General features: G+C 45.3%; 1 protein-coding gene across 1 annotated transcript in view; it reads left to right on the forward strand.

Annotated features, from left to right (window-relative positions):
- The window catches only part of PTPRS (protein tyrosine phosphatase receptor type S), a 214,728-nt gene extending 210,172 nt beyond the window's left edge, over window positions 1-4,556 (forward strand). Inside the window, exon 38 of the mRNA XM_067473477.1 lies at window positions 1,263-4,556. Coding sequence (XP_067329578.1) covers window positions 1,263-1,331 — 69 coding nt within the window. The 3' untranslated portion in view covers window positions 1,332-4,556. The remainder of the gene's footprint in view (window positions 1-1,262) is intronic.
- The last annotated feature ends 8,194 nt before the right edge of the window (window positions 4,557-12,750 follow it).

The following is a 12,750-nucleotide window of genomic DNA, read 5'->3' on the forward strand; positions in this document are numbered from 1 at the left end:
AAACCCCTCCAGTAGGTTAACTTAGTCATGGGGATTCTGTGTGCCAAGAATTGGCGGAGATCACAGCTACTCTGGTTGTGGGTGAACTACAACTCTCAGAAAGAAACCCCTCCAGTAATCAAATTTTGGCATAACAGGTATGTTTGCCAAGTCTGGTCCAGATTCATTGGTGTTTGGGTTCACACTGCTCTGTGGCTGTATAGTGAACTACAACTCCCCCAAATCAAGGTCAATTTTCCCGAAAGATCTCCAGTATTTTTTGCTAGTCATGAGGGCTCCGTGTGCTGAGTTTGATCCGATTCCATCTTTGGTGGAGTTCAGAGTGCTCATTGATTGCAATGAACTATAAATCCCAGTTTGTGAAGGCAGGGGCTTGTCTGTGTAAGTGAACACCCCAACCACATACACACAGATATTTTTTAGTTTTATTATGTGTATAGATAGATAATAAGGTAAAGGTGTTCCCCTGACATTAAGTGCAATCTTGTCCGACTCTGGGGGTTGGTGCTCATCTCCATGTCTAAGCCGAAGAGCCAATGTTGTCCGTAGACACCTCCAAGGTCATGTGGCTAGCATGACTGCATGGAGCACCTTACCTTCCTGCCGAAGTGGTACCTATTGATCTACTCACATTTGCATGTCTTTGAACTGCTAGGTTGGCAGAAGCTGTCACTAACAGCGGGAGCTTACCCCGCTCCCCGGATTTGAACCGACAACCTTTCAGTTAGCAAGTTCAGCAGCTCAGCAGTTTAACCCACAACACCACTGTGGGCTCCGTATAGATAATAATAATATTAGAATATAATTGTCAGAATGCCCAAATGCCAGCCTTGGAGGATAGGCTGCATGGGTCATTCAGACATGATGGAATGCAGGGAGAAGAGAAGGAGAGTTGAAAAGGGCTACCTGGCCTGGATGGTGTTTTGAGAACCAGAATGGGAGAATCGAAAGTAGAATGGGGAGGAGGGGGGCTGGTGGAAAAGAGACGATAAAAAACCCCATGTCGATTGGGTGCTAGATCCCTCTTGCTTGTTTTCTGGTGAACAAGAATGAAGAATACCCATTGTTCCTGAGTAGTATGAGCTGTATTTATTCTGAGAGGCCCCAGAACCTGACAATAATATTATACTAAGAACAATTACAATATAATAATATTGCAATATAATAATAATAATAATAATACCCTATTATTATTATTATTATTATTATTATTATTACTATTATTACCCCAACACCTCATCTCCTTTCCCTCTTTCTTCCAGGACGAGTATCAGTTCTGCTACCAAGCCGCGCTGGAGTACTTGGGCAGCTTCGATCACTATGCAACATAAAACGAAAATGAGAAACAACCACTTCTTTTTTTAAGAGAAAACAAAGCCATCCGTCGTGCGGACTCTGGACCACCAAAACGTCCCGGAAGGCCCCCCTTTTGAGCCAAGAGCGGCAAGCGTTGACCTTTCCCTTTTTAAAAAAGTAAACAAACACTGCAGACTGAATCGGACGAAGAAAATGTTTCTGGAAGCTGAGACGGGGAAGGGGGACCCCCTTTTGCCCTTTCCCCTGAATCTGTGTTTCAAACACCAGACTCTGCAGCAGCATCCGCCGGGAAGAGGATGAGGGTTATTCTACGTTTTGTCCCCCTTTTCTTTTTCCGCCCAAAGTGGCAAACTTGTTGTTTCTTACCTCATTTGGGTTTTTGCCGGCGTGGAGGGACACTTACCGGGACGCAAATCAACAAACCGACGGACAAACCAACCAAGGACACACGAACAAACATACAAATGCATTGGGAAAAGGCGGAGAGCCGGGGAAGGCGGCCCGTTTGGACGAGGAACGGACCCCAAACAGGGATTTAATGGCGACGGGAGGGTTGAAAAGAGTTTGGATTCAGATTTTGGAGTTGCGAGTTTGGAGTTCCATCCCAAACCTAAGACCTTTTGCAATCAAAACTTAAGGCCTTTTCCATCCCAACCTCTTTCCCGGCTCCCCTTTTCCACACACTTTGGAAACATTCCTTTCAATTCCAGAAATGTCCAAAACCCAGAGCCCAAACAAAAGGGAAACTCGCCTTTCTCCTTTCTGCACCGGTTCCCAAACCATTCCTCGCTCTCTAGAATCAAAACAGCAACACAAAAGCCTTTTCCCCCCATTTTGCCCGATTCCTCCAGACCAAATTTACTCTGTTTGCTCTATTTGTTTCTGTGGGTCTCTTTGCCACCGACCCGCCAATCCCGTTGCCAAAGAAGAGGGGAAAAAATACAGGATTTGGGGAAATAAATCAGAATTTTAATGGCTGCCCCTCAGAAAATGACACCATTACTGCAAACTCCACAGAAATAGTTGAAAATGGAATGGCGGTTCCATCCGAAGCAGAACACGGGGTCCAGCGAAGGACAGACAACAAAACCCTACATGGGTTTTTCTTTAACTCTGATATAATAACTCTTAGCAAGTGACATTTATTTTTCATTATTTTTTATTTTATTTTAGCAGGTCTCTCGCTCTCTATCTTTTTTTTTAATAGTGTATTTTTTGTTTCCTTTTTTAAAAAAACATGTATAAAAAAGAGTATCAGTCGACGGAACAATGGAAGAAAATAATTGCTTATTTGTTCATATTCTGTTCAAAGACAGTCTATTTTTTCACTGTAGAAATGTTAACGTGTCAATGGCTGTGCGACATACCAAGAGGAGGGGAGGGCTAGTATTCCTTCGACAAAATTGCTTTTGTTGTTGTTTTTCTTTTTCTAAGAAGGGTTCACCCGCTCACGTACGAACAAAATGGTTGCTGCTTTTCCTTTTGTTGAATTTTTAGTATTGTCTTTTCAGTCGTTATTACGTTCTCCCATTTCCGTAAAGCATCGAGGGCAGTCTGGCGCTTAACTGGGGACCAAAGGCAAATTGGGGGCAAAAAAAACCCCCATGTTTTACCATGAGTCCGGATCAGTACAAAAGACACTTGAATCCAGAGAACAGTCCAGTTCAATACTATAGCCTCAGTTCCTTAGGGCCAGGCTTTAGCACAGCAGGTTAAACCACCAGCTGCAGTATAAATCTTGTCAATCAACATTTTCCTTCTTTGGATGGCCATCTGCCAGGAGGAACTGGATGGTGTCCTTCTTAATGGCAGAATGGGGTTTGGATGAGATGCCCCTTCAGATCCCTTCCAATCCTAGCATTCTTTGATCCTATAGCACCATTTCTCCATGAGCCTGTTCAACATCTAAGAGGCTGGATGGCCATCTGTCGGGTGGGTTTGGATGGTGTCCTTCTTAAGGGCAGAATAGAGTTTTGACTGGATGCCCCTTCAGATCCCTTCCCACTCTAGCATTCTTTGATCCCATCACTCCATTTCTCCATGAGCCTATCAACATCTATGAGGCTCGATGGCCATCTGTTAGGAGGGCTTGGATTGCGTCCTCCTTAATGGCAGAATGCGGTAGACCAGATGGCCTTTGGGATCCCATTCAGCTCTATAAAAAGGTAAAGGTTTCCCCTTGACATTAAGTCTAGTCATGCCTGGCTCTATGGGGTGGTGATCATCTCCATTTCTAAGCTGAAGACTGGAGTTGTCCGTAGCTGCCTCCAAGGTCATGTGGCCAGCATGACTGCATGGAGTGCCGTTACCTTCCCGCTGACGTGGTACCTATCGATGTACTCACATTCACAAATTTTCAAATTGCTAGGTTGGCAGAAGCTGGGGCTTACGATGGGAGCTCATCCTACTCCACGGATTCGAACTGCTGACCTTTCAGTCAGCAAGTTCCACAGCTCAGCCTTTTAACCCGCTGGGCCACCGTGTCCCCTTCAGCTCTGTAGCTTCCCTTTTCTTAGTTCCTCTTGTTTCATATTAGGTCAGTTCAAGAAGAAGGCAAGGCAGAGATAGCCGTCTTTAGAGATAAGGGTTGGACTAGATGACCTTTGGGAGCCCTTTCCTAGCAGAGATAAGGTTATTATGGAGATTATGTGTAATTTCGCAAGGAACCTGCTCCTCTGTAAAGGCTGCTCAGAAATAAGTGCCCAGAGTTCTTATTTCCGGCCCTATCCTACCTTGCAAGGCCGCCCTTCCCAGGCAGCAGGTACACATCTTCCTCCCTTTCCCCGCCTTTAAACCTTGGAAATGGCCTTCTCTGGATTCAAGCCGTTTTCTTTGTGATTGAGCCAAGTTGCCCAGAAGCCCTGGATTCAAGTCATGTCCTGCTCCGGAACGGAGACACAGCGGTACGGTTCTAGGTACATCCCTCCATCCCTCCCTCTTTCTCTTTTGGTTGTTGTTTGAACAAAGATTGCGCTCTCGCTCTCGCTCTCTCTCTCTTATCTCTGTCTTACCACTTGTTGCCTACAAACTTGGAGGGCCAGAAAAGAAGACGAAGAGGAGGAGGAGGAGGATGGGCCTCGCTGTCGCCTCGTTCCTCCTTTGCGCGAAAACCCTGTTAGGACGGTTTCAGAAATAAACATTAAACATTAAGCGGAAAACAGCCCAGAGTGGCTCCCGGGCCACGCTGTATGTAGATATATATATTGAACTTTGTATTAAAGGAAGATTGTCTGAAAAAGGCCACCGTCCAGAGTGAGTCTGTTCAAGCGGCGGTTCTTCTCAAACGTAAACAAAGATGGATCTCACAACTAGGAATGATTGAGCATCACTCACGTGACACCCTATAGATCAGGCATGGACAAACTTTGGCCCTGCAGGTCTTTGGGACTGCAACTCCCAGCTAAACATCCCCCAGGAGGATAGGAGGAAGGAAAGAGAGAAGGAAGGGAGGAAGAAAAAGGTGGAAGGGAATGGAGAGGGAGGGAGGGAGGAGAGACGGAAGGAAAGACAAAAGGGAAGGAAGGAAGGAGGGTGGGAGGAAAGGGAAGATAAAGGGGAAGGAAGGAGAAAGGGGAGGAAAGAAGGACAAAAGGGAAGGGAAAGAAAGATGGAAGGAGAAAGAAGGACATAAGGGAGGGAGAGAAAGGAAGGAAGGAAGGATAGGATGGTGAGAGAGATGAGGGCCTTAAAAAAGAGCCCCCAGGCCTAGATTTGCCCATTCCCGCTCTTAATGCATCATTGGTGGAGTTCAGTGTGATCTCTGGCTGCAGGATAAACTACAGCTCCCACCATGTTAGCTCAGTCTCCTCAAATCCCTCCAGTACGTTCAGTTGGTCAGAGGTGTTCTGTGTGCCAAGTTTGGTCCAGATCCATCATCAATGGTGGTCACAGTGTCTCTGGGAGTTGGTCTACAACTCCCAGAAATGAAGGTCAGTTCCCCCCAAACTCCTCCAGTATTTTCAGTTGGTCATGGGGGTTCTGTGTTCCAAGTTTGATTCAGGGCCATCATCGGTGGGGTTCACAGTTTCTCTGGTTGTAGGTGAACTACAACTCCAAACATTAAGGTCAATCACTCCCAAACCCTTCCAGTATTCAAATTTAGGCATATCAGGCATGTGTGTATCGTCATTTGGGATCATTGTGCTCTCTGGATGTAGGTGAATTACAACTCCCCCAAATCAAAATGAATCCCCCCCCCCCCCCCAAAGCCCTCCATTATTTTTTGTTGGACATGGAGGCTCTGTCTGTCAAGTTAGAGATTCAAAGTGCTCTTTGATTGCAGGTGAACTTTAAATCCTAATAACTACAACATCCAAATGTCAAGGGCAATTCCCCTCAAAACCCACCAGTATTCATATTTCGGCATATCGGGTATGTGTGCCAAGTTTGGTCCAGATCCATCTTCTTTGGGTTCACAGTGCTCTCTGGATGTAGGTGAACTACAACTCCTATAAATCAAGGTCCATTCCCCCAAACCTTTCCACTATTTTGTGCTGGTCATGGGGGTTCTGTGTGCCGAATGTGGTCCAGGTCTATTGTCGGTGGGGTCACAGTGCTCTGTCTTGATGCAGGGTGAACTACAACTTCCATCATGTTGAGTATCACCCTTCCAGTATGACCAGTTGCTGATCAATTCCTCTGTGCTTGCTGTGCGCCATAGGGAAGGGTAGGAAAGGCTTAAGGGAGATGCAGTGGGCAGGGTCATGCCAATTCCACACCAATGGAGAGAGTCCCTCCAGGGGTGAGAAAAGAGGTATAGAAATACTGTAAATAAATAAATAAATAAGAAACACTGGGATGTCTGTGGTGGAGGAAACACATACAATCTAGGGTGAAATTGTTTCCAAATGAAAGCCTTCACTTAGGTGGTGGGCAGCCTTGAGCTTGTGCTGACAGGGTTTGCACATGTTCACAGTGCTCACTATAACCTGCAATGTCACTGGAGGGAGGGCCTTTGGTGGCTTCTCATAGGTGGTGATCACAGCTGTTTGTGGAAGTGGCAGCCTGTCTGTGAAAGTGGGCATCCCATCCACAAACACACATGCATGTTTCCCCTTTCCTATGTTGTCCCTGTGAAATGCGCACATGTGAATGTGTGGATTTCACAGGTGACCACTCAAAGAAACATGGTTACAGATAAGCAACCCATCCTTATTATGTATGAGTGTTTGTGTATTTGAGTGTGTGTGTGCTCAGTTCTAGGTCTCTCCATAGATATCAAAATCCAGCGCTCCTCCAGTCCTATCATATGCATGTATATATATGCATACACACACAAACATAGAATCATTTAATTGAGAGGGATTCCAAAGGCCATTCAATCTAAGCTTTTGCTATGTAGGAAGACCCCATCCAAACCCTCCAGGCAGAGAGGCAGTGATATAAAAGGGCACTAAAAACAAGGAAGTACTGGAGAAAGCCAGAAGCAAGTGCTATATATATATATATATATATATACAGTCAGCATGAAAGTTGACTGTCGATCCCATCCATCTCCAAAGGTTTTCTGACTGGTTCTGATGAAATAAGGTTCGAGCCTCAAAGCACAGGGTTGACGCCAAGGGCCGGTCCCACTCTCCAGATGCCTTTCAAGGAATGGTTGTTAAAGGAAAGGATGGAAGGAAAGGAAAGGAAGGAGGAAAAGGAAGCTGTATTGCAAAGGCTCCTTCATGAACTTGATGGATTGGGCCCAAAGTTGGCAACCATGCCCTTCATCATCTAATAATAATAATGATGATAATAATAATAAATACATCACACAGTCCTAGATGCTTGGGAAGTGTTCGACTTGTGATCTTGTGATACGAAATCCAGCATATAGATCTCGTTTGTGTGACATACTGTGCTTTTGTGTCAATAAATAATAATAATAATAATAATAATAATAATAATAATAATAATAATAATACATCACACAGTCCTAGACGCTTGGGAAGTTTTCCACTTGTGAAATAATGTGTCAATAATAATAATAATAATAATAATAATAATACCATCTGCCTGTGACAAAGAACTAGTGGGATCACAAGCCGGAAAAAGTTACAGAAAATTAACTACGTCAAACTCCTTTGGGACTTCTGAATTCAGACAGAGAGTTTTGGAGCATAATACTCCTGACCTCACAATCATGTTAAAAAACAAAGTATGGATTGTCGATGTTGCAATCCCAGGTGACAGCAGGATTGACGAGAAACAACTGGAAAAGCTGACACAATATGAGGATTTAAAGATCAAACTGCAAAGACTCCAGCACAAGCCAGTCAAGGTGGTCCCAGTGGTGATCGGCACACTGGGTGCAGTGCCTAAAGACCTTGGCCTGCACTTAAACACAATCAGCGCTGATAAAATTACCATCTGCCAGCTGCAGAATGCCATCTTACTGGGATCTGCACACATTATTCAGCAATACATCACACAGTCCTAGACACTTGGGAAGTGTCCGACGTGTGATCCAATACAACAGCTAGCAGAGTGATCTTGTCTGCTGTGGAATCATCTTGTGTTAATAATAATAATAATAATAATAATAATAATAATAATTCCATACATATATATGTGTGTGGGACAATTTAGATAGATAGATAGATAGATAGATAGATAGATAGATAGATAGATAGATAGATAGATAGATATCAGCTTCTTTCTTCTTTCAAAAGTTTGGAGAAATTACATCCTCCCCCCCCCCCCCCCTCGCCAAAGAAATCCCCAAACTGCCATCTGGCCCAGGATAGTAGTAGTAGTAGTAGTAGTAGTAGTAGTAATAATAATAATAATAATAATAATCCTAAGTCCGCCCAGTCCACTTGCTCAGCATTAAAACTCTGGTCTCATTTCATTAGCCTTTTATAATATGGAGAAATAAGTGCGCTGATGGAGGAAGAATTAGAATTCTTCTGGGGGGTCCAGCGGTAATTAAAAAGAGGAGGCTCCAACATAATTCTTAATTAAACGGTAATGAGATAAGAATGTGTGTCGTCTGCTCTTTTGTCTGCTGGGCGAGATGCGAAGTGATTTATGATCTCTCCCACTAAAATGCAATTAGTCAGATATTCTGCCCTCCTCCCAAATTGAATTGAAACTGTATTTGAATTAAAGGATGGGGGGGAAATACAGTACCCCCAAACACTATGTTCCAGTTTATGGCCTTCATCGTCGGCGTTGCCACCGCCATCATCTTCTTCTTAATATTATTATTCTTATTCTTATATCCTGGCTCTCTAAAGGCTCTTGCATCCTTCCATCCCATTTATTATTATTTCTAGCTTGAGTACCTGGTGTTGCCCGGGTTATTTGAAAAAGTCAGTTTTCTAATTGTACAAAATCCATAAGGTTCGTGTGGTAAACTACAACTCACATCGTGCCAGGTTAACCCTGATAAACTCCATCAGGACTTCAAGTTGGTTATGTTAGGCAAGTTTGCTCTGGATGCATCATCGGTAGGGTTCAGTGCACTCTCTGGCTGTAGAGTGAACTACAACTCCCTCTACGGTGAGTCAATCCCCTCAAACACCTCTAGTACATTGAGTTAGTCATTGGGGTTCTGTGTGCCAAGTTTGGTCCAGGTCCATCATTGGTGTAAGTCACAATTTCTCTGTTCGTGGGTGAACTACAACTCCCAGAAAGAAGGTCAATCCCCCCCCCCCCCCAACCCCTCCAGTAATCAAATTTCGACATATCAGGTAGGTATGCCAAGTTTGGTCCAGATCCATCGATGTTTGGGTTCACAGTGCTCTCTGGAGGTAGGTGAACTACAACTCCCCCAAATCAAGGTGCATTTCCCCCCAAGACCTCCAGTATGTTTTTGTTGGTCATGAAGGTTCTGTGTGCCAAGTTAGTTCCAGGCCCATCGTTGGTGGAGTTCAGAGTGCTCTCAGATTGCAGGTGAACTATACATCCCAGGAACTACAATGGCTATAAATCAAGGTGAATTCCCCCTCCCAAAAGAACCCCCTCTGAAGGAGCAATTGACACAAAAGGTTGCCAGTCAGTGAAATTATTGGAAATTACTCCAAATAATAATAATAATAATAATAATAATAATAATAATAATAATAAAGCTTTATTTATACCCCACTCCATCTCCCCCAGGGGGACTTGGTGCGGCTTACATGAGGCCATGCCCATCAATATAATACAAGCTATAACACAAACACAATAAAACAAGCAAAATACATAAAATGCAAAATCGAAATAATATACAACGCAATGTAAAATCAAGCATTAAAAACACAGGAAATTTCACTAGGCAGGGCCAGATGCATGGATAAAATTATAGAAAATATTAAAAACACTGGGAGATAGGGCAGAGTAACTTATAAGGAGGAGGCTTCAGGAATGAGGAAAGATTTCATTGCACAACCCATAAAGTAAAGTGCGTCTAAGGACTTTTTGTGCAAAGTGTGGTCAGGGAGAATCTTTCATTCAATCACTGAAGGCACACTGGAATAACCAGGTTTTCAAATTCCTCCTGCAGATTGCCAATGTGGGGGCTTTTCTAATGTCTCTGGGAAGTGAGTTTCAGAGCCGGGGGGTCACCGCAGAGAAGGCCCTCTCTCTTGTCCCTGCAAGTCCCACTTGCGATGTGGGGGGGAGCGAAAGAAGGGCCTCTCCGGAAGATCAAAGGGATAGTGTGGGTTCATAGGTGGAAATACGGTCGCGCAGGTAGGAGGGTCCCAAACCGTTCAGGGCTTTGTAGGTCAAGACTTGCACCTTGAATTGGGCCCGGTAGATAAATGGCAGCCAGTGGAGCTCCTTAAACAGCAGGGTTGACCGCTCTCTGTAATTCACTCCAGTTAATAGTCTGGCTGCCGTCCGTTGGACCAGTTGGAGTTTCCGGGCCGTCTTCAAGGGCAGCCCCACGTAGAGAGCATTGCAAAAGTCCAATCTAGAGGTAACTAAGGTGTGGACTACCGTGGCCAAATCCGACTTCATGAGGTACCGTCGCAGCTGGCGCACGAGCTTCAATTGTGCAAATGCCCTCCCAGCCACCGCTGACACCTGAGCTTCAAGCGTCAGCGCCGAATCTAGCAGGACACTCAAGCTGTGGACCTGTGATTTCAGGGGGAGTGCAACTCCATCAAGCACACCCTATACCTCGATCCAGCCTACGATTGACCTGGAGGACCTCTGTCTTGTCAGGATTGATCCTCAGCTTATTCGTCCTCATCCAGACCATCACAGCAATCAGGCACTCGTCCAGTACTCGAGGGGCTTCCTTGAAGTTAGGTGGAAATGAGTAGTAGAGTTGGGTGTCATCTGCGTAGAGATGGCACCCAACTCCAAAACTCCGGCTGACCTCTCCCAGCGGTTTCATGTAGATATTAAAAAACATGGGGGACAGAATGGAACCTTGTGGGACCCCACAGGTCAAAAGCCAGCAGGGGTCTGAGCAGGTGTCCCCCAGCTTCACCATCTGGGAACAACCCTCCAAAAAGGACCAAAGCCATGATAGAACCGTGCCCCCGAGACCCATCCCGGAGAGCCAGCCCAGAAGGATACCATGGTTGATGGTATCGAAAGCCGCTGAGATATACAAGAGAACCAGCAGGGTCACACTCCCCCTGTCCAGCTCCCTGCGGAGGTCATCCACCAAGGCGACCAAAGTCGTCTCAGTGCTGTGACCAGGCCTGAACCCAGACTGTGACTGATCTAGAAAATCAGTGTCCTCAAGGAATCCCTGGAGCTGTGAGGCGACCATCTGCTCCAGCACCTTGCCCAAAAATTGGAGGTTAGAGATTGGCCCGTAATTGTTCAAAACCGTAGGGTCAAGGGAGGTCTTCTTTAGGATTGGTCTCACCACAGCCTGCTTCAGACCAGATGGAAATTTCCCTTGAGCCAATGATGTGTTAATAATTGGCACAAACCAATCTAATAACCCACCCCTGGCCGATTTAATTAGCCAAGAAGGGCAAGGATCTAGGGCTGATGTGGTCGCCCTCACAGCTCCAAGGACCCCATCCATGTCATCAGGACGAACAAGCCGGAAAGAATCCCACAAGATCGGACTGACAGATCATAGAATCATAGAATCATAGAATCATAGAATCAAAGAGTTGGGAGAGACCTCATGGGCCATCCAGTCCAACCCCCTGCCAAGAAGCAGGAATATTGCATTCAAATCACCCCTGACAGATGGCCATCCAGCCTCTGTTTAAAAGCTTCCAAAGAAGGAGCCTCCACCACACTCCGGGGCAGAGAGTTCCACTGCTGAAAGGCTCTCACAGTCAGGAAGTTCTTCCTCATGTTCAGATGGAATCTCCTCTCTTGTAGTTTGAAGCCATTGTTCCGCGTCTTAGTCTCCAAGAAAGCAGAAAACAAGCTTGCTCCCTCCTCCCTGTGGCTTCCTCTCACATATTTATACATGGCTATCATATCTCCTCTCAGCCTTCTCTTCTTCAGGCTAAACATGCCCAGCTCCTTAAGCCGCTCCTCATAGGGCTTGTTCTCCAGACCCTTGATCATTTTAGTCGCCCTCCTCTGGACACATTCCAGCTTGTCAATATCTCTCTTGAATTGTGGTGCCCAGAATTGGACACAATATTCCAGATGCGGTCTAACCAAAGCAGAATAGAGGGGTAGCATGACTTCCCTAGATCTAGACACTATACTCCTATTGATGCAGGCCAAAATCCCATTGGCTTTTTTTGCCGCCGCATCACATTGTTGGCTCATGTTTAACTTGTTGTCCACGAGGACTCCAAGATCTTTTTCACACGTACTGCTCTCGAGCCAGGCATCGTCCCCCATTCTGTATCTTTGCCTCGGTTACCTCTTCTGACATTGCATTTAAACTGGAGTCCAGCTCGAGGCGAATCTGAGTGACTTTATCTGCGAAATGGTGCGCGAACTCGCAGCACCGAGTTGCCGAGTCCTCAAGGAGCCTCCCCACCTCAGGAGGGTGGAGGAGCTCTCCGACAACCTGAAACAACTCCTTAGGTCTATTGGATGCAGACGCTATGCGGACAGTCGAGAAGGTCTTCCTGGCTGCCCACAAAGCCGCGGAATAGGCCCTAGTGGTTCTCTAGCCCGCGCTCGGTCAGAGACACCCCGAGATTTCCTCCAGATGCCCTCTAGACTCCTCGTGCACTTCATCCCAGCCAAATCCTCAGTGAACCAAGGCGTTGGTCTGACTCTATGCAACGAGAGGGGACGTTCGGGGACGATCGTGTCAATTGCCCTAGCCAACTCACTATTATATATTTTTGCCTGGATTTCACCTTGACAGGGACTATAACATAGATTTCACAAGCAAACCCATTGGTAACTTTCAGCATTTAGGTAATTTTACAAGTGATTTGTAAAGTGTTTGGGATAGTTGTTTTCCCTCAATTTTATAATTCTTACTATTTTACTATTTGCTATTCTATAATTTCACAATTTTATTATTTGCTATTTTACAATTTTTATTATTTTAATTATCAATTCAATGAGACA

This window comes from Anolis sagrei, chromosome X (genome assembly GCF_037176765.1).
Source record: "Anolis sagrei isolate rAnoSag1 chromosome X, rAnoSag1.mat, whole genome shotgun sequence".
Classification (NCBI taxonomy): Eukaryota; Metazoa; Chordata; class Lepidosauria; order Squamata; family Dactyloidae; genus Anolis; species Anolis sagrei.